Source organism: Physeter macrocephalus, chromosome 16 (genome assembly GCF_002837175.3).
Source record: "Physeter macrocephalus isolate SW-GA chromosome 16, ASM283717v5, whole genome shotgun sequence".
Classification (NCBI taxonomy): domain Eukaryota; kingdom Metazoa; phylum Chordata; class Mammalia; order Artiodactyla; family Physeteridae; genus Physeter; species Physeter macrocephalus.
Genome location: NC_041229.1, coordinates 102,343,968 through 102,364,976, shown reverse-complemented (window position 1 = coordinate 102,364,976; position 21,009 = coordinate 102,343,968). Strand labels below are relative to the sequence as shown.

The 21,009-nt window shown below is 58.1% G+C and overlaps 1 protein-coding gene across 14 annotated transcripts in view; it reads left to right on the top strand.

The window, feature by feature from the left end:
* NRXN2 (neurexin 2) overlaps positions 1 to 19,103 on the top strand; it is a 102,310-nt gene extending 83,207 nt beyond the window's left edge. For 7 of the 14 annotated variants that reach the window (XM_055091516.1, XM_024133243.2, XM_055091517.1 and 4 more), the window contains 3 exons: positions 1,751 to 2,076; positions 4,640 to 4,718; positions 17,746 to 18,215. In XM_055091516.1, the coding sequence (XP_054947491.1) occupies positions 1,751 to 2,076; positions 4,640 to 4,718; positions 17,746 to 18,050 (710 nt within the window). In that variant the 3' untranslated portion in view covers positions 18,051 to 18,215. Of the gene's footprint in view, positions 1 to 1,750; positions 2,077 to 4,639; positions 4,719 to 13,478; positions 13,488 to 14,341; positions 14,351 to 17,163 lie in introns of all 14 variants that reach the window. The other 7 variants (XM_024133241.2, XM_024133245.2, XM_055091518.1 and 4 more) reach the window with 4 other exon arrangements.
* The last annotated feature ends 1,906 nt before the right edge of the window (positions 19,104 to 21,009 follow it).

Sequence of the window (21,009 nt, the reverse complement as noted above, 5' to 3'; positions counted from 1 at the left end):
CCGCCCCCCCCCGCCCCCCCCGTACGCAGGCCTCTCGTTGTGGCCTCTCCCGTTGCGGAGCACAGGCTCCGGACGCGCAGGCTCAGCGGCCACCAGGGAAGCCCCTGGACATGGATTTTAATAAAGGCTCTGAGAGGTCCTGTGAGAGAGAAACCTCTTGTGTAATTGTGAAATGTTTGTTTTCCAAACTCATTTGACCACTGTGAACCTTCTCCCCTTCGTTTTTCTCATAATTCTCATATGCGGGAATAAACTCTGGACACAGTGCTCCTCAAGGGCCTCTCTGGGTCTGGTGTCCAGCCGCCACTCACTAGTTCTCAGCTTCTGTGGGCTCCGGCTCCCCGATCCGTAAGATGGTGACCCTGCTCCAGGCCTGAGGGAGGTGCTGGGCGAGGGAGAGCTGGAGGAGGTCCAGAGGTTGAGCAGAGGGGCCGAGCAGACACACCCCTGGCTGCTCATTGGCCAGAGGCCAGACAGATGGTTGGGTGGCCCAGAGGCCTGGGTGTCCCAGGGAACCCGTGTTGCCAACGAGGGTGTGGGTTTCACAAGTTGGACTGTCCTCAGCCCTGGTTTCGGGGGCAGGGCTTACAGGCACGTAACTCTAAACCAGATCTTTAACGAAGCACTAACCAGAGGCTAACAAGGGCTAAGCCAGGTCTTAAACCCCCCCAGCACCAGCAGCTGAAGGTCCACGGGAGCAGGGGGCAACTTAGTAGTTCCTCTGACCCTCTCCCCCGCAAAATAAGCAACATCAAAACCAAAGTTAAATCTAAACTTAAACACAATAAATATCTTTTCTAAAAACCAAACCAAAGCAACAAACTCAGAGGGTTAAACTGACCCCCAGATCCATTAAAACCAAACAGAACAGCCAAACCCCACCCAGGTGGGAATTCTGAGGTGTAACTGCTAAGTAAAGAGCGAGGTTGGAGCTGGAGTGGGTTTTTTGGCTGTCAGCGAGCGAAGCAAGGTCCCTTTAACATTTTCCATCTCTGTGCTTGCACATCCTGGCGGGGAAGGAAGGTCTCTGCTCTCCAGGGCCTGATCCCCAGGCAGTGGCTGGGCCTTGGAGGGGAGGAGGAGAGAGGGGGGCCTGGCCAGAGGTCAGAGGGCCTGGTGGTGGCTGGGAGGGTGGAGTGAGGTCCGCGCGGCTGCCCCCAGCCTCACTCACGCTGGCCCTCCTCCCATGCACTGCCCACCCCTCGGTCTCATCTCCGTCCCTGCCCTGACGTGCCCTGACCATGTGGCCTGGCAGTTGCTGCTGTGTCTCTGCCTTTTTGTCTCCTCTACCTGCTGCTTCCGGGGGTTCTGTGGCTTGGGGCTGGACACTGGGTGTGGGAAGTTTGGGGAAGCAGAGAGGGAAGATGGGGGCTCAAATTGAGGGAAGGGAAAGAAGGGGTGCGATGCCCCTGGAGCAGGAGAGGAGGGGGGATGGGAAGGCCAGAGGCATGAGCATGGTGGGGAGAGTGGGGAGCTGGGCGCCCTTTCCCAGCCCAGGTGTGCCCTGGGGCCCTTCCTGTCCAGGGTCCCTACCTGGCTGGGCTGGGCTAGCGGCTGACAAGGACTTTCCCTTTGGTGTCTGCCCTTCCTCCTTTCTCCCTCCCCACCCCACCCCCACTTGCTGGTTTCACCTCCACCCCTCCTTCCCTCCCTTGGATCTCGCTCCACTCTCCGTATCCCTTTCCGGTCTCCCCCACCACTGCCTGTCCTCCCTCTGTCTGTCGCTCCTGCCCCTTCCCCTCCCCGCCAGGCCGCCAGCTGACCATCTTCAACAGCCAGGCTGCCATCAAGATTGGGGGCCGGGATCAGGGCCGCCCTTTCCAGGGCCAGGTGTCCGGCCTCTACTACAATGGGCTCAAGGTGCTGGCGCTGGCCGCCGAGAGCGACCCCAACGTGCGGACCGAGGGTCACCTGCGCCTGGTGGGGGAGGGGCCGTCCGTGCTGCTCAGCGCGGAGACCACGGCCACCACCCTGCTGGCCGACATGGCTACCACCATCATGGAGACCACCACCACCATGGCCACCACCACCACGCGCCGGGGCCGCTCCCCCACGCTGAGGGACAGCACCACCCAGGTGAGGGCCCCTCCGCCGGTGCCTGAGGGACGGGACTCCAGGTGGGGAATAGGGCTGGTGTCTGCATAGCAACTGTGGCGCTCAGGAAGGGTCTGAGGGGACTATGGTTTAGGTGGGGCTGGCAAGGTCTCCTTTCTTTCTTTAAAAAAAAAAAAAAAAAAAAAATATATATATATATATATATATATTTATTTATTTATTTATTTATTTATTTGGTTGTGCCAGGTCTTAGTTGTGGCAGGCGGGCTCCTTAGTTGTGGCTCGCCAGCTCCTTAGTTGTGGCATGCAAACTCTTAGTTGCGGCATGCGTGTGGGATCTAGTTTCCTGACCGGGGATCGAACCCGGGCCCCCTGCATTGGGAGCACGGAGTCTTAACCACTGCACCACTAGGGAAGTCCCCAAGGTCTCCTTTCTCAAAGCGGTTGTCACCCAGATGACCAGGGATGTTGTAGATGTGGAGGTGACCACTATTTCTGGGGGCACCACTCCCAGAGTTGAGGGGGAGTTTGGTACCCCAGCTAGACCAGGGAAGACCACCCCACTTATGAGAGAGGAAGTCCGGGCTGGGGGTGAGGGGTGGAATGACCCCCTCTGCCTGCCCCATAATGAAGGCCACGCCCAGTGTTCTCTGGGCATCGAGGGAGAGACGGAGGGAGCCAGGATGGCATCGCTCTGCTCAGGGCACAGAGACGACAGCACTGGAGGGGCTACTGGCTCACCCGATGATGGCAGCCCGTCTCCGGAGGCTGATGGAAGCAGAAGCAGCCTCTCTCTGATGGCTGGTGTCCTTGCAGTGGGACTGCCAGCCCGCTGCCTTCACAAGTCCTCTCCGTGTGACCTTGAGTAGACGCCACCGTGTAGCAGGCCTCAGTGTCCTCCATGCCTGTGGCTCAGAGCCGGGGCCGGTACAGACAGTCCCCTGGTGCTTTACCCTCCCTCCCCACTGCCTGCGCCACCTGCTCAGGTGCTCTCCCTGTGTCAGGTTTGAATTTATCTTCTCTTGCACCCAGGGGAGCACCGGAGGGGGCTGTACCTGAGAATGAGGCTCCACTGGGGAAGGACAGGCCTGGCTTTTCTGGTGGCCAAAGCCGATTGAGAATATGTGACTTACCAAGGCAGCCCTGGGGTGCAGCTGAGTTTTCTAGTTGTGGCTGCCAGCGGGGAAGGGCTCACACCTGGCACATTGGACCTTTGCTCAGTCACCCTGCTCCCTGTGCTCAAGCTGCTCTGTCCCCCATCACACATGGCTGTGGGCCTCTGGGCCTGGAGGGACCTCTGTCCTCCCAGGGTGAGGGAGGGGCTGGGTCAGCCATGGGGACATGTCCTACCTCCACCGCCAGCCTGCCTTCAGCCTCTGTAAATGAGGGCTGGGTTCTCTGAGCTCCAGTCCCCTCATACCTGCCAGTCAGTGATGCAGGGGCCTGGGTCTGGCTGACAGCCTTGTCCAGGCAAGAGAGTCAAGCCTGAACCCCCTTCCGTTCTGCCTTCAATGCCAAGAAAATCGAGGGGACTTGAATGCCAGGCCTTGCCCTAGGGAGTGGGGAGCCCTGGGAGAAAGGCCTGGCTCTAGCCGAGGTTGGGCACTGGGCATGGCAAGAAGGGCCGTCCAGTCTCAGTGTGAGGTGATGGGCAGACCCTCCAGGTAGAAGAGAAGGGTGGGGTTCTAGGGGTCATAGCCGTGCTGGTGGAGCCTGCACAGGGGAGGCTGGCGCCGAGGGGCGGAGACGCAGAAGGAGAATTAGTCTCCCAGGTCCCACCTTGCCCTTGGGTGAGGGCTGCAGTGTCCGAAGCTCAGGGGGTGGGGAAGAAGCAAGATGTGACCGTTTCCCTCCCTGCCCACCCCAGACTCCTCCCATCCTTGGCCTTCAGCCTGGCCCTCTCCCTGCACCTGAAGTCTCTCAGCGTCCCTTCCTGCTTGGATTCTGGGTTTCCCTCCTTGAGTCTCTTCCCTAGCACCCCTGAGAATCCCCCCCACCCCTTAACACTCACTCGTCTTGGGGATTCTCTTTCTTTGCAAGCAGGAGGAGAGAAAATGCTGACAAAGTCGGCTCCTGTTGTCATGGCAACCACAGCCCTAATTATTGTATGCAGCCCGGTTTCCAGGCTCCAGGAAGGGGGTTGGGAGAGAGATGAAGGTGGTAGGGTGGTGAGGCTGGAGCCAAGAAACCCCCCAGGTCCTGCTCCGTGTCTGCCTGTGCTGGCCTCCAGAGGCCCCTGTGCTTCACCTCCCTGCTGCCTCGGGCCCCCTCGCTCTGGTCCCGCAGTCCCAGTTCTGGGGTCCAGTCTCCCAGGCTTCCCAGAAATAAAAGGCACAACATGTGCTGTTTCATTGATCCCCAGGAGCGAGGGAACCGCTGCAGGGCAGGCGTTGTTCAGTCTACCTTTGCACAAGGGAGGTGGAGGCCCATGGTCACCCAGCAAGCGATGAAGAGAGCTGGAGTGTGGACCAGGGTGTGTGTCTCAGCCCAGGGCTCATCCCCTGTGCCTCAAGAGGTGGCTGCGGGGCCTGCTGACCCACCCTGGAACCCTCTTCTTTCCCCCCACCCTCCTCTCGCCCCCAAGAACACAGATGACCTCCTGGTGGCCTCGGCCGAGTGTCCGAGCGATGACGAGGACCTGGAGGAGTGTGAGCCCAGTACCGGTGAGTGCCTTTCCCCCCTCCCCTGCCCCGGGCCCGCTGCAACACTGATGGGAGGGGGGCGACTGTCCCTGCCACCTGGCCCAAGCCCGAGGGGCCTGCTGCCAGGCCTTCACTTGCCCTGATAGCTTCCTTTCCCCTCCTACCATTGCCCCAGGTCCCGCAAACGCCACCTGGCGAGGGAGTTTCTGGCGTTTTGGTGCCCCTCAGAGATAGTGAGGTCCTTAGCTTGGGGTCCTGGGGTTGAGGGCCAAGGGATGCCGGGAGGGAAAGAGGGAGACTTTTCCCTAGAAAGATGAGTAACTGCAGCTCCCATGAGTCCTTATGGTGTGTGTGTCGGGGGTGGGGTGGGTGGGGGATGGGGATGGGGAACACAGGCCTAGGAACTACAATTCCCATCGACTTCTGGGTCCAGAACTACAACTCCCATCAGTCCCCGAGGCCTGGTGTTCTTTTGGTCGCTAGAAGAGGAGGTCTCTGCTGGCTCCTGAACCCTCCTCATTCCCAGAGTCAGGGAGGTGGCCAGACACTGCCGGGGCTGCCAGGCCAAGCTGGGGCAGTTACTACACAGTGTCGGGCAGCGTGCTGGGTAGGAGGTGCCCCAGCCAGACATGAGTTCCCCCGGGGAGATTGGGCCTGGGGTCTGGTCCAGATTTCTAGCTGGGGAGCTGCTATAAGAGGAGAGCAGAGCTGGGAGGGAAGGCTTACTGGGGGAGGCATTCCAGGGCTCTGCTTGATGCTTCCAGCTGGCGAGAAGGGTGCAGCCCCAGAGAGAGAGAGACCAGATTGGCAAGGCAGGGGTGGGCCTTGGGTGCCGACTCAGAAGTGTGGGGTGTGGAACGGCACAGGGGGTGCCTCTGAACAGGTGGGCGGTGGCTGGGAGGAGCTGAGGGGACAGAGGGCCCGAGGAGCTGAGGTCCTGGTGCTTGAGGCTGGCAGCGGGAATGGAGGGAGCCTGGATGTGGCCAGATTTCCCAGTGGGAGCGCGTGGACTTGGTGGTGTCCTGGATGAGCCCCTGGGAGCCTCATCCCTTGCTTGGGTTTCCAGAGACTTCTCTCCGTTACTTTGCAGCGTGTGGCACCTGGGCTGTTGGTACTGGAAGGCTGGAGGTTGGGGCAGGTGCCCACAGGGTCGGGGTGGGGGGTGATGGGGTCAGCTGAGGTGGGCAGTGTGACCTGGGCATATCCTGTGAATCTGGCCTGGGCATGAGCCTAGGGGGTCTGCCAGCCCCAGAAGAGACACTCTGGGGCTGAGGGTGAGGGTGGGCTGCAACCAAGGAAGGAGTGTGAGTACAGCCAGGAGACCCTGGAGCCTTGGAGCAGAGGCTCAGGTTGCAGAGACCAAGGGCAGAGAGGTTTCTGGGGCACAGGCCGCCAGGCCCAGAGGCTGAAGCCTGACTGCTCCGTGTCCTCCCAGTAGGCCAGAGCTGAGGGGGTTATTCTGGCAGTCCTGGGCCCTGAGGTCCTTGGGGGAGCCTCTGGCTGCTGGGCTGGAAAGGCCTCCTCAGCCACAGCCAAGGACCAGTGCTTTCTGGACAGACACCCTCCACTGTGGGGAGGCTCCTCTGCTGGGGGCTCTCCCCTCCGTCTCACTGGGCGATCTCGGCTCAGGGATGCACCCTCACACCCCACCGTTGCTTTGGGAGGCTCTGGGAATCTGGCAGCTTCGACACAGCACTCTCCTTGCACCCTGCTTTTCCCGCTACCTAGTCACTGGTGGGGCTTTCCTATAGGTGGACACAGTACCTCAAGCCCAGGCCTGCGGGGAGTGCCTGTGACAAACGGTCCCTTGAGAGCCCCGGGACGGGACTCTGGGGACAAAAGGCCGTGCGGTCACGAGAAAAGGGCCCGGCTTGGCCCCGCCGCACATGTTTGCACGCTCGGGGGTGGGAACTGCCAGGTGACAGGAGGAGCCTCTGCTCTCCCTGGACCCTGCAGGTGGCCATGATGCAGCGACGGGAGGTGCACGCTGGGCTACCCCAAGGCCACATCCTGTCCAGCAAAATTCTGGCCTCCCAGCGCCAGCCCAGGATCTTGTCAGGGGCCTGGGTGTGATGCTGAGCGCGTGCACAGGTGGGCCGAGCTCTTTTAGGCTGTGTTGGGACCAGGGAGTGAGGAGGAGCTGAAGTGGGCGGGTCAGCTGCCCTCCCCGCATCAAAGGGCCAAGTATGTGAGGGGACAAGGAGGGTGGAGGAAGAATGGAAGCTGGGGGATGGGGAGAGGCTGGCGGGCCAGCCCAGCACCCAGCTTTAAAAATAAGAGGGAGGGAGGGCAGAGTGCACGCTTGAGCCCCCAGAGAAAACCAACGCAACCCACAGGCTTCCCCGCAGATGTGCATCGCGTGTGTTTGCACCTCCACACTCATACTGCCCTGAAATGCTTAAATTGGATTTTTATCCTGATGGGAGCCAGACAACGACCAAGATGACTCCAGTGTCCCTCAGGCTGATTTAGACTGTGATACACCCCACCTGGAGAGGGAGGGGACTCAGGCCAGAGCCCTCTTGTGCCCCCAGTGCAGGGAGGCTTTTTCTCTAGCAGGCGACCAGGACTCCTTGGGCTCCAAGGTCAGTGTCAGAGGTGGAGGCAGCCTGGCTGGAGACAGCAGGTACCCAGGGGCTGACCCCAGGCTCTTTGCACCCCTCTCACCTGCCAGATCTTCCTTCCTGGGTCCAGGTGTGAAGCCTCGGGTCATCCCTGAAACGTTTCACACCTTCCCTTGGCTTGGACCCCTCCACAGACCCCAGGTCCCAGCCTCCCCAGCCTGGAGAGGCCATCATCTAACAGTTATTTTACCTGAGGTTGGCAGCCCAGCCAAGAGCATTGTGTTGATGGACGCGGTGTTTAACTTCTTTCGAATGGGGGTGCCTTTATGGGGACCTGCCCTGCATAGTAGACAGTGTGACCCAATGCCCCTCACTGCCTTGGCCAGCCTGTCCCACACCTTGTGTTATGGGCCTGGCCCCTGTAGGAATTACTCCCCTTGAGGCACACAGGGAGTGCACACACAGACTCGGACCCACAGAGGGACCCAGCTACATGCACACTCATGTCTGACCAGAGGCACGCCCACATCCAGGCACAAACATTTATGGACCTACCAGCAAGCTCACGCACATCCACAGGTACTCATATGTTCAGACCTAAAGGGCACACACCATCTGTGCCTAGAGCAAAAGAGGCACCAGGTGCTTGGATCTAAAAAGACACGCATGTATTCGAGCCCCAGAAGTCCGATGAACACAGACAAACCCATACACGTGTGCACATTTTCACAGAGGTACACACGTGTGCTCAGAGCTACGGTCCTGCATGTGTGGGCTTAGGGCTTCACACCTAGATGTGGACTCACAGGTGCCTGCCTGTTTAGACACTTACACACGAGCTCAGCTGCACAAGGGTGCATACGCAGCGTGTCTTCAACCCACCAAGGCAGTTGCATGTGCTCGGAGCTGCACATCCGTGCACACACAGACCCACTGAAGCGCACATGCGCACATCTATCGAGGAGTAGCAGACGTTCAGAGTCACATGCACGTGCTCAGAAGCACTTGCGTATTTCACACACTCACGAGACACGTACACCTATGTGCTCAGACCCTCAAGGCCCAGGCATATACGAATCCTCAGACTCTCAGAGTTCCACATCCACACTCAGCTCACAGAGGTACACACACGTGTACAAATCCACTTGCATCACACACATGCTCACACATGAGCTCAGGCCACAGAATCCTCCACGTGAGCTCAGACTTACAGACGCTCACAGGTGTTTCAGAATCACAGGTGCGTGTGTGCGCGTTCAGAGCAGGCACGTATACAACACGCGCAGACCTTCTGAGATGCAGGCACCCACGTGCGCACGTGGGCGTGTGAATTCAGGGATGTACCCGTCTGCGCCCAGGCTCACAGAGGAGCATGAGTGTCACGGCACCACCCACGCATACACTTGGGCTCAGACCTACAGTCGCCTGCACATCTGTTCACGTACTCTAAGACACACACATCCTCAAAGGCATATCCTCGTGTACCGACGTGTGTGCTCATGCTGAGGGCCATGAGGGCGCACGTGTGCGCGTCCTCAGGCAGGCTGTGCGTGCCCAGCCCCAGGGGTCCACGCACACGCACACATTTCTTCAGAATCACAGACCTGCGCCCCTGCCCCACCGCCCCAGGAAAGCAGACTCTCGGGGGCCCCCCCTCAGCTCAGACCTTCTGAGGCCCACTCTGATGTGCACGCCTTATGCTCAGCCACACACACACACGTGCTCAGACCCTCGAGGCATGCATACTCGTATTCAGTCCCACGGGGGTGTACACACACGTGAACACACACACACACACACACAGTCAGGCCAACGCTGACACGGGTGCTCACAGCCGCTGGTGCTCTTACAAATACTCATAGGAGGACACATGCCGCTCCCCATAGTGAGGCCCACTCTGATGTGCACGCCTTATGCTCAGCCACACACACACACGTGCTCAGACCCTCGAGGCATGCATACTCGTATTCAGTCCCACGGGGGTGTACACACACGTGAACACACACACACACACACACACACACAGTCAGGCCAACGCTGACACGGGTGCTCACAGCTGCTGGTGTACTTACTCATATGCTTAGAGGTACACATGCAGCTCCACATAGAAGGACACCCACATATCCGTGGCCCCTCAGGCCAATCACACATGTTCAGACACAGTAAAATGCATGCTTCTGTGTTCACCAGGTGAGCACACAGACCCACAAGGACCCACACATACACGTGTACTCGGCTTCATATAAGCCCACGTGTGCTCAGACCCAGAGAAGCAGCCTCATGCACTCAGCCCACATGTGCACATCCCTACCGAGGCGTCGCCCCCGTGCACACATACACAGGGCCCTCAGAGGCGTACACATGCTTAATTCCACACGCACAGACACATTTGCTCAGACCCACACATCCAGCTCAGAATCACAGAGGCACAAACATGTTCAGATCCCAACGTGTCTTAAGGTAACACTAGTTGTAACAGAGAAACTCTCAACACCCGTGGTTAAACACATAGACATTGACTTCTCCTTCACGTAAAGTTATAAACACTGTTCCTGATGGGTGAGCAGCTCTTTTTTTTTTTAACATCTTTATTGGAGTATAATTGCTTTACAATTGTGTGTTAGTTGCTGCTGTTTAACAAAGTGAGTCAGCTATACGTATACATATATCCCCATATCCCCTCCCTCTTGTGTCTCCCTCCCACCCTCCCGCTTACCCTTCCCCCTCCCCATGTCCTCAAGCCCATTCTCTATGTCTACGTCTTTATTCCTGTCCTGCCTCTAGGTTCTTCAGGACCTTTTTTGTCTTTTTTTTTTAGATTCCGTATATATGTGTTAGCATACGGTATTTGTTTTTCTCTTTCTGACTTACTTCACTCTGTATGACAGACTCTAGGTCCATCCACCTCACTACAAATAACTCAATTTCATTTCTTTTTATGGCTGAGTAATGTTCCATTGTATATATGTGCCACATCTTCTTTATCCATTCACCTGTCGATGGATACTTACGTGAGCAGCTCTTTTCAGAGCGCTGATTCAGGGCTGGTCTGTCTCCACCTTGAAGCAGCACCATCTTCACCGTGACTTCCCGAGTTGTGGTGGAAGGGGATAAGCAGGGAGGGGCATGAAGGGGAGGGTTTATGGGCCAGGCCTGGGAGGAAGAGGTGTGCATGGGCCCTACTGATTCTGTTCTCCAGAGCTCGGTCATGTGGCACGACCTAGCTTCCAGGCAGTCCAGGAGGAAGCAAAAACAGATTTGGTGACCAGCTAGCCATTTATTTGCCACAGTCTGGGCTTTGGGTCACCAACGATCCAGTCCACTGTTCCCACCACCGACAGAACACACCCACTCCTCCCCAGGGGAGACACCCAAAGCCCTACCCGGTTAGGATAGTCATCTCAGAGGTGAGGGTGTCTGGGAGATGGACCCACTCCATTGCGTCCAGACTTGGCTCCTGGGTACCCATATGTGGTCTGGATACCCATGAACTAAAAGGATAATTGATCTCACTGCCCATACAGCCCAACACACAGCCAGAATACCATGATGGGCCAGAGAAAACCACCACCATAAAACCCTGCTTCCAAAGGGAAGGATGGAGGGTGCACAGCAGCTTGTAGTTCCTAGTGTTGGGAAGATCCAGCCAGCAGGCAGCTTGAGGCTGTGCCCTCAGTAGTGGGGAAGTTTCTCCCTGAAACCCCACCTCTGCTGTCTGGGAGAAACTCCCCTCTCCTTTGTCTGGGGCCCTGGTGCTGCCCTCTGGCAGATCCTTCCCAGTCCTTATCCTCCATGGCCATCTCTGGGTGGGTGTTGGGAAAATGACCTCCTTGGCGGTCTCACAGCCTTGACGGCCCTCTTCCTGCTCAGGCATATTTGGGGGCCCAAAGGTTGTTTTAAGACCCAGAGGTTGTTTTAAGGCTCAAGCAGTCAACGGAACGACACTCAGAGTTCTCTCCTAGACATAATTCTCAAGCCTGTTTATTTCCTTGTTTCTCTGCCCTATCTCTTAATTTAGCGGTGACTATCTTGAGGGCGTTTGAAACAATAGGTGGGGAGCCACGCCCTTAGTGTGATCCTTGAGGCAAGGCTGAGCCCCGTTTTTCAGGTGGAAGTGTCACCGGGCCACTATCCCTGAAAGCCGTTTCCAGTCTTCTCTCTTAAGATTTGGGGTTTGGGGGCAGTTGTTCTTCTGACACTTGCCGGCCCCGCATTTCTGGGCTCTCTCTGGTCCCTTCATCTCTGTTGCAAACGCACCAATTCTTGTCTAACGTTGTTTCTTTCTTGTAATACGTTACCAAACACAGAACGTAAGAGCCGGCATTGTCGTCCAGACTTCCCTGGCACCTTCCCTTAGTGCCTCAGCCTCAGTAAGCACGTGGCCTGTCCCAAGCAATGGTTGGTGCCAGGTGTCCCGCCGCTGCATTACGTGGTTCTGCGTATTTCCAGCCTCCAAATCCATTTCCTTGAATTGTTACCTGAGGGCCACAGGTTTCTGTTAATGTGACACCCACTTCTGGCTGTGTCTGTATTAGTTAAGGTAACATGTGTTTCTGTAACAGATAACCTCCCCCGAATCTCAGTGGGTCCTTCAAGGGAAGTTTCTGACTCAGGTGAAGCCCCACCTGGGTGCTCCTGACCAGCAGGTGGCTCTGCCCCAAGGAGTGCTTGGGGAATCCAGAGTCCTCCCATCTGTGGCTCCTCCATTTCAACATGTGGTTTGCAAGGTCACTGGAAGGAGGAGAAGGAGTGTGGAGGATCGGGCACTGGAGCTTTTATGGGCCGGTACTGGCACTGCCCACTGCTCACTCCTGTGGCCACACCTAATTGCAAGGGATGCTGGGAAATGTAGTCTCACTGCCCGAGGGAAAGAGGTGGTCACAGAGGCACAAACGCGTGTGTTCAGACCCATGGTGTCACGCTCACATGTTCTCAGCGACACATTCATGCATTCACATGCACACACGAGCTCAGACCCAGGCTTAGAGGCAGGCGGACCACACACAAACCACGTACAGAGCACAGGCTCACTCACATGCAGCCACGTCCGCTAAGACTCGCTGACACGCATGCTCACTTGCTTGGATCCATTGAGGTTCGTGCGCGCGGGTGCGCGCACACACCACACACACACACACACACACACACACACACACGCTTAGAGACACATGCCCAGGTGCGCAGAAACAGACCCTCAGAGGGGTGGGTGCACGTGTGTGCACACAGTAGGCGCTCCACCTTGGCGTTTGCCCTTGCTGTGTGTGGGTTTCCGGGCGGGGAGGGGCGGTAGCCTTCAGGCCACTGCGCACAGTTGCACAGATTGTTCTCTGCTGGAACAGGTGAGTAAGGGCTGAAATCTAGCCAGTGCTCTGCTTGCCAAGCTGTGTGTCCTGCGCCCTGGAGCGGGGCTGTGTCCACCAGGAGAACAGAATGCCTGTTTCCAGAGATAGTTTGCCAAATCGTACACCTGTAGGGCTGTGGCCACACTGAGGGTCTGCCGTGTTTCTAAGCCACACGAAATGCCCTGTGGACTAGTGGCCTTCTTGCCGTCACAGCCTGGGCAGGGCACCCAGCGTTGGCGGATGAGGCCTCACGCAGCTGATTGCTTAGTCTCTGACCCTCAGCCTCAGTTCTAGATGCTTCTTTGGGGGTGGGCACATCTTGCTTGGGTGGGAATGGGGTTCTTGGGTAGATTTTCAGTCAAGGGCCTTCTTTGCCCTAAAGGCAGAAAGGGCCCAGCTTGCTTGTCCAGCAGCCCCCAGAGGCAGGGGAGCTGGGGGAGGAGGGTGCTCGGGAATGGCTTGTGGTCTCCTTGGCCAGAATGGAATTCCTTTTAGTAAGTGGAACTGACATGCACTGAATTTCAATTTAGGAGCAGAGGGTGGGTGGGGTCTATGATAAGTGCTCCTGTGAATATTTCCCAAATGCTGCAGTTGCCTGAAGTGGGGGAGGGGAGGGAGGCTGTCTAGGGTCCTTATCAGACCCCCCAGGGGCACCCCATCCCAATGTGCACCCTTGGCATAGAGCTGGACCCAGGGTCCCAGGCACCATGAGTCTTCATGAGTCCGCACCCCCAAAAGCCCAGCGGGAGGACCGGCCTGGGGAGCCCCCAGTTGGACTTCTGCAGTGAGAAGTCTCTGAGGGTTCCTCCCCTCCTCCAGGCCCCACTAATTCCTCATTGGCACAAGCTTGCCTGACCCTTCCTGCATGACCCCAGGAAAATCCGGTACCCTACTTTGTGTGTGACTTCACTGCCACAGAGCCCAGGCCGGCTTGAGTGAGAGTTGGGGAAGGAAGGCAGCGTGCGGTCTCGGTAGTGTGTCATCTTGTGGTGAGGGGTGTAGGGCCCAGGGAGGAAGTGGCGTGGGAGGTGGAGGCTGATGTTCAGGGCCTGGAGAAGGGGACACCAAGGGGCAGTTGTGGCAGTGTGGGGGGATGTGAGTGAGGGCAGGGCACCCTCAGGAGATGCTGTCAAAGCCTCGGGCCAGGGAAAGTCCCCAAAGGAGCTGGGGACGCAGGGACAGGACCGAGACCCAGAGATGGAGACCAGGAATTGGCTGGGGTTGAAGGGCAGGGCCAAGAAGTCAATATGACCAGGCCTGGGAGGGCTCTGGAGGCAGGGTTGGGGGAAGCAGGAGGCTGCACAGGGGGACCCTGGGAGCCTGTGTGTCCCAAGGACCTAAGGAACCAGTGAGTTGGGGCAAATGGTTGTCGGTGACGCGGGCAGGGGAGGGCTCAGGCCGAGCAGGATTTGTCTGTGGTCCAAGGCCTGAAGCCCCCGTACACCCTCATCTACTGGGGAGGTGAGCAAAAGGATAGAAAGCCAAGGTCTGCGCCCTGATTGGCCTGATCAGCCCCTCTGGGCCATGATGTGTCCCCAGCAAGGGCCTTCCTGGCAGTGAGTCCAAACCTGTGCCTCCAGGACAGAATAGGGACAGGGTGTCAGAGGCACCCAAGGCAGGGAGGAGCCTCTGGAGGTCTGCCTGCAAGAGGAGGTATTTGGTTGGATTCAAAGAACGAATGAGATATCAGCAGGGGAAAGGTGTTCTGAACAGAAGGCAAAGGTCAGGAAGGGGGCAGGTGGTGTGGGCCAGCAGTGAGGACCCCAGATGTGTTCACGGTCCACACAGGGGAGGGAACCTTGTCATGGTTGGGCCCAGACGCTACCACTCGAAGGGCTACCAGCCTCCTCCTGAGACCCAACAGCTGAGTTTGCCACTTACCCAGGGGCCAGGTTGCTGGGCCATCCTTGGTGAGTCTAGGGTTCAGTGCGGATGGGAGGACAAACTATGTTCATCCATAAGCTGGGATCCAGGCCTTGGCCTCACCCTGGGCCTGGAGCCCAATACCCTAATTTTATAGATGAGGAAATTGAGACCCAGAAAATGAAAGAAACTTGCCCACAGTCACGCAGGAATTAATGACAGAACAGGTCTTGGCCTCCCACATTAAAATCCAAGCCAAGAGTCAAGCAGCCTAGCAGATTCCTGCAGGCGTGGGGAGGATGAGTCAGGCCTTCCGGGGCTCCTTGTGAGACTTGGCCCTCGCCTGGCCTCTGAGAGCCACAGAAGGGACTGGATAGTCTATTCATTCATGTAGCCTGACAGTCCTGCCCGCCCCAGGCCTCAGCATCCTTCTCCATAAAAAGCCAGGGTTGGACAGTTCCAGCCCCACAAAACATGCTTCTCTGCTCTTGGCTCAGTTTTCCAGTGTGGCTGAGCCGGTGGAAGCCCAGGTGCCCCGAGGCTTCACAATCCGGGGTGCAGGTGAGCCCCTGTCCAGGGGGAGGTTGGAGCCTGGTGGGGAGAACACTCTGAGGAGCTCGGCAAGGCTGTGAGTTCAATTGCAAGATCTTGGCTGAGCTGGCTAGTGTGGCCAAGGACAGCTCTGCCAAACTGCTGGAGCTCGTGATCTGAAGGATCAGCAGAGGTGTTTGGACAGCAGGGCGGAGACCAGAGCGCTTTGGGTGGGGGGGAGGAGGAGAACAGGTGCCAAGGTATGGTGGTGGTGGCACATGGCTGGCCTGGATGCACTGGGGCAGAGGGGTCTGTCAGTGAAGCCCTGAGAAGCCTCCCATGGAGCGGGTGGGAGGCTTGTGGTGGGATCTCTGAGGATCAAACCCTGCAGAGAGACTAGGGAGCTGCACTCAGATGGGGGCGGGGCTTGAGCTGTGCTGGAGGGAGAGCTAGAGAGGAAACCTACAGCCCCTACCAGGCCCAGAGCTGCCCCTCCAAGAGGAGGGAGCCCTTCCACCAGCCACCTAGACCCAGGGCCGCAGCTTTCTTCTACCCCAGACCAGTGGGTTGCAGTGCTTTTGTTTGAGAGGGGGCCCAGGGGGCTGATGGGAGTTGTAGTTGTTGACCCAGGGGCTGATGAGAATTGTGGTCCACACCCCTGTAAGGACTAATGGGAGTTGTAATTCTCACCCTCTGGGGCTGATGGGAATTGCAGTTTTGGCCCAGGGGACCCCAGTTATCCGACCTAGGGAGTGAGGAGACCTACACCCCCACCCCAAAGGCCCTCCCCAGTAGTTCTCCTGGGCCCTATATTAGCAAGTGCATCCTTCCCAGATGGCTGTGTATGTATTTTCTTTTCTTTTTTTGCTTTCTTCTTCTTTCCGTTGTTTTATTATTGTTTTAACAATAATAAGAGGGCCAGAGGCCGTCAAGCCCTGGCCAGGTCCTGGTGGCCCATGGGGGTTCTGGGGAGGGGGAGGGGGGAAGTCAGTGGGGGTCAGAGGTGGAGGGTGAAGAAAGAGAAAGTTTGGGATTTAGGGTTAGCTCAAGAATCATGAGTCCCTGCCCAACTCCCCGACTCACTCCCTGTCCCTCCTCACCTCCTTACCGCAACATGGCTTCTCACCACCACTCCCAAAGTCCTATAGGACAGGACCCTCCTCCAATGTGCCTGTGTGTCCCTTCCGGCTCTTCCTCATGGACCTCGTCACCTCCCACCTTCAGTTCTCTCCCCGTGACCAACCTGCAGTTAGCCTTCAAAGCCCCTTCGCATGATCGTCCCCTCCCAGGTCCTCTCACCCATGAGGCAGTTCCTACACAGCTGCCTGTCACATGCCTCCTCCCCAAGCCTTCCTTCCCACTGCTCCCTCCCTCCCCCACACGCTGACACCAAGTGGTGGTAACAGTTCCTCAATGCCAGCCTTCACTGTGCAGATTTCAGCTTTGTGTTTAATGAGGGGGAGAGGGCACGAGTGAGGGAGGAGAGAGAGTATTCTGGAGGAAGCAAGTTGTTCAGGGAGAGAAGAGTGAGGGAGGGAGATACCAAACAGATAGAAAGGAAACGTTGTACGGAAAAGTTGTTTTTTTCTTATTTTTTTCCGGGAGAACCCGCTTACACAGCTCTGTTTGTAATTTTTTTCTTCATGCTAAAATCACACGGCCTATTTGTTGATGTAAGTTGCCTGAATTCCGTGGTATGCTATCTTCTTTTTTAAAAACAAAAGAAAAAAAAAAAAAAAGCAAAAAAAGAGAAAAACCCAGAAAAAACCCTAAAAGATATTGTTGTTAGGTTTGTTTAAATGCTGCTCTTGTATCTGTTTTTAAAGCCTTAAACCAGTAGAGTTCTATTTTTTATTTTTTCCATTTCTTTTCTATTTCCTTTCCTTTCTTTTCCTTTTGGTTTCTTAAGACAAACAAAAGACCAAAACCCAGAGAGCCACAGAGCCCGTGCGTGGGGTGCCCAGGGCATCCGAGCCGCTGCCCGCTTAAAGCTTAAAGCGCGGTGCTCCAGCCGGCTGGCGGGCGGGCCCAGCCCGATCTAGTCTCCGCCAAAGCCAATTGGAACCGATTTGGGTGTGTGAGGCTGTTGTTTCTCTCTCTGTGCCGGCCGCCTGCACCCCGGCCCTCGCTGACGCCCTGTCTTTTCTCTTCTCTCTCTTGTTCTAGGAGGAGAGTTAATATTGCCCATTATCACGGAGGACTCCTTAGACCCCCCTCCCGTGGCCACCCGATCCCCCTTCGTGCCCCCACCCCCCACATTCTACCCCTTCCTCACGGGCGTGGGTGCCACCCAAGACACCCTGCCCCCGCCCGCGGCCCGCCGCCCGCCCGCCGGGGGCCCATGTCAGGCCGAGCAGGACGACAGCGACTGCGAGGAGCCTATCGAGGCCTCGGGCTTTGCCTCCGGGGAGGTCTTTGACTCCAGCCTCCCCCCCACGGACGACGAGGACTTTTACACCACCTTTCCCCTGGTCACGGACCGCACCACCCTCCTCTCCCCCCGCAAACCCGCTCCCCGGCCCAACCTCAGGACAGATGGGGCCACGGGCGCCCCTGGGGTGCTGCTCGCGCCCTCCGCCCCGGCCCCCAACCTGCCAGCGGGCAAAATGAACCACCGAGACCCGCTGCAGCCCCTGCTGGAGAACCCACCCCTGGGGCCCGGGGCCCCCACGTCCTTCGAGCCGCGGAGGCCCCCTCCCCTGCGCCCCGGCGTGACCTCCGCCCCCGGCTTCCCCCATCTGCCCACAGCCAACCCCACGGGGCCTGGGGAGCGGGGCCCGCCGGGCGCAGTGGAGGTGATCCGGGAGTCCAGCAGCACCACGGGCATGGTGGTGGGCATCGTGGCGGCCGCGGCGCTCTGCATCCTCATCCTCCTCTATGCCATGTACAAGTACCGCAACCGCGACGAGGGCTCCTACCAGGTGGACCAGAGCCGGAACTACATCGGTAACTCGGCCCAGAGCAACGGGGCGGTGGTGAAAGAGAAGGCCCCGGCTGCCCCCAAGACGCCCAGCAAGGCCAAGAAGAACAAAGACAGGGAGTATTACGTCTGAGCCCCCGGCACCGCGCCCCACTGCCAGCTGCCCCTCCCGGGAGGGCCCGAGAGGAGGGTGCGGCCCGCTCCCTGCCGGGGCCCTGGGGACCCACTCCCTGGCTGCCTCAGACTTCTCTCACGAAGAGGAAACGCAAAAAAAATGAAAAGAAAAAAAAAAAGGAAAACCCCGTGCTCGTCCCCTTCCTCCTGCCGTCCGTCCGGCGCGGAGTCATCGTGCGTCCTGGGGCTGTCTGTCCCTCTCAGCTCTGCGCCCATCGGGCAGGGCACGTGCTCACAGCCCTGGGTTGATTTATTTTTTTAAGGGGGGTAGTTTTATTTTGGTGGGGTTGGGAGGGAAGGAAGACTGGGGGTTTTGTACAGTGTCAACTACTCGTCCTGTTCACTTTCCTCCATTTTTCTTCCTCCTCCCTCTGTTCCCCCTGCCTTCCTTCTCTTCCCAAGCCCTCCAGTCCCCACCCCAGGCTTGCTGTGTCTCTCTGTCCCCACCCTCCTTCCCCACTTCTCCTTTTTGTGTGTGTCTGGTTTCCCCCTTCCTTTCCTCCCTTTGGGTTTCCAGAGTCGGTGGGAGAAGGGCGGGAGGGTGGGCGGAGCGTCCCAGCTGGGGGCGGGGCCGGGATGGCCCCGAGAGCCATCGCTCCGCCCACCAGGAGGAGGCGCCTGCCTGGTTCCGCCCAGGGAAGGGGCTCGGGCCTGGGAAGACCTGTTCTGTTGTGTGCCGCCGGGCGACGTGCATTGATGGGGAAGCTGCTGGAGGAGCAGGGTGGGGGGCGGGCGGGAGGGGAAAGGCAAATGCAGATATATATTGAAGACAATTAATCTAGATATCGCGAGCAGCAGCCTGTGGCACCCACTGGGCGCGGGCAGCAGGGAAGAGAGGGAGCCAGGCATTACCCGCATACTGCTGGGGTCACTTCTCTGCCCACAGGCTCCCTGCTCCCCCAGTTTTTTTTTTTTTTTCTCTCTCTTTGTTAACAAATGTGTCTGAGTCTTGGAAAACACCCCAACCCCGGAAATGTGTGGGAAAAGAAAACAAAAACTTTCCAAATCCAACGGTCCTGTGCAGTTTGTTCGGGTTGGGTGCTGTTGGGACATTGGTCCGAGCTCTGGGCTGGGGTCTGGGTGCAGATTGGAGCCCACGAGAGCTGGTAAGTAGCCCCCAAAGTTTTGGGCTGAGCATGACTTTGGGCACCTTGGGGCAGCTTGTCTTTGTCTCACCCCCGTGTCCCGGCAGGCTGGGGAAGGAGACAGCAAACAGGCCCCAGGCTTGTGAGCGATGACTGGTCTCTGGTCCCATTGGCCACGGACCTTAGCTTCTCTGGGGGCTGACACATCCCCAGGCGGGGGCAGCGTTTTGCCCCCTAGTGGCTAAAGAGGGCCTGCCCCTCTGGTGGCTGTGTGTGCAGGGCACTGGCCTTGACACAGCCCTTGGGGGAGGTGATGTTATTCCTGGGTGGGAAGAGCTTCAGTGTCTGGTCCAAGGTCTCAAGGTAACTCCGTGTCTGAGTCCAGACTGGCCCCCAGTTCCGCCTAACTCCGGTCTCTGCCCCTTCTGCATCTCTAGGGTTTGGACCTTGCCCCCCACTGGCTGACGGTGGGCAGCCCCTGTGGCCGCAGGTGGAAGTAGAGCCAGCACGCCTCAGACCAGGTGTTTGCTTCTTCATGGGGACACTAAACAGGCTCATGGTCCCAGACATGCTGAGATGGGTCTGGATTTGTTAAGCCTCTCCGTCGAAAGGAGCCGAGACTCTTGAGGTGGGGGTTGTATACGAGGAGCCGTGCACCTGGGCACCCTCGGGAGAGCAAGCAGAGTGTGGGTGGGTCTGCGTCTCCCAGGGGGCCACGGTGGACCGCCATGCCACTGGACACAGGACTCAGCCACGCTTCTGTCACTCAGGTCTCCTCTGCCTTCTGCTTGGTGGGTCTCGCCTCCCCCTCCTGGCTCTGCTTTCTTGTGCTCTTGGCTCACCGTCGCCCTTCACCGCCCTATTCTGCTTCCTGAGCTCCCACCTCGGGCGGCTCTGCTGCCGGCCAGCTCATTCTTGCAGCACCTTCCAGTTCACAAACCTGGTCTGTGTTTAGGCCTGGACACCACCCAGGGCCCTTGGGCTCAATTGCCCACAGGAGCCCCACCCAGGGCCGCCTCATCTCCCCCTCCTTCCCTCCATCCTGGGACGAAGCTTTTGTCGTGGGACCACCCTTCCCACCATGGGTTGTGCCCCAGTGGCCCTTGAGAGTCCTCCCCCCACCCCCAGGTCCTAACATGGGTGGGAGAGCGAGTCTTGCCCCCAGCGGCCCCTGAGGGTGGATTTCCCTGGACTTGGCCTCCCCTTGCCCTCCTGAACCAGCCACCAAGAGGGAGCGTTGGGCCCCGCTTGCCTCCTACTGCTGCCCGGTCTTGGAGATCAGCACCACGGAGGCCGGCTCTAACCCCCAGTGGGAGCCCGAGCGGGGAGGCCTGCCTTGAGGCAGGCTTGTCAAGACCCTCCTGTCCCTGTGCTGGCGATGACCTGGCCCCTGGCTCTGCTGTTGCTGCTCTCTCAGTCCAAGGAGTGGAGACTTATCTCAGGTTCTCCTGCCCCATCACCACTGGCCAGAGAAAGCAAAGACAGGCAGGCAGGATTTCCTTGGTATCAAGACGGGAACATCCTTACTCCAGAGATTCTAGAGTGGCCTTGAATAGTCTATCAGAGTAGGGGGCCAGAAAGAGGGAGCGTGCAGGAGCTGGAAGGATGGGCCCCAGTCCGGCTCATTGCCGTGTGGCCGTGGGACTGGGTGTTTTCCTCTCTGCGGAAGGGAAGCTAAGAGCCCTGCCACCCAAGGACTTGGTAGTAAGAGGAAAGATTCCTGGACTCTGCCACTGACTCAGTGTACTTGTCTGTAAGAGATGGTCACCTTGCTCTTAGCTCCTTCAACCTGTGCATCTGATATTGAACTTAACACCTGGGCCGGACCTGCGC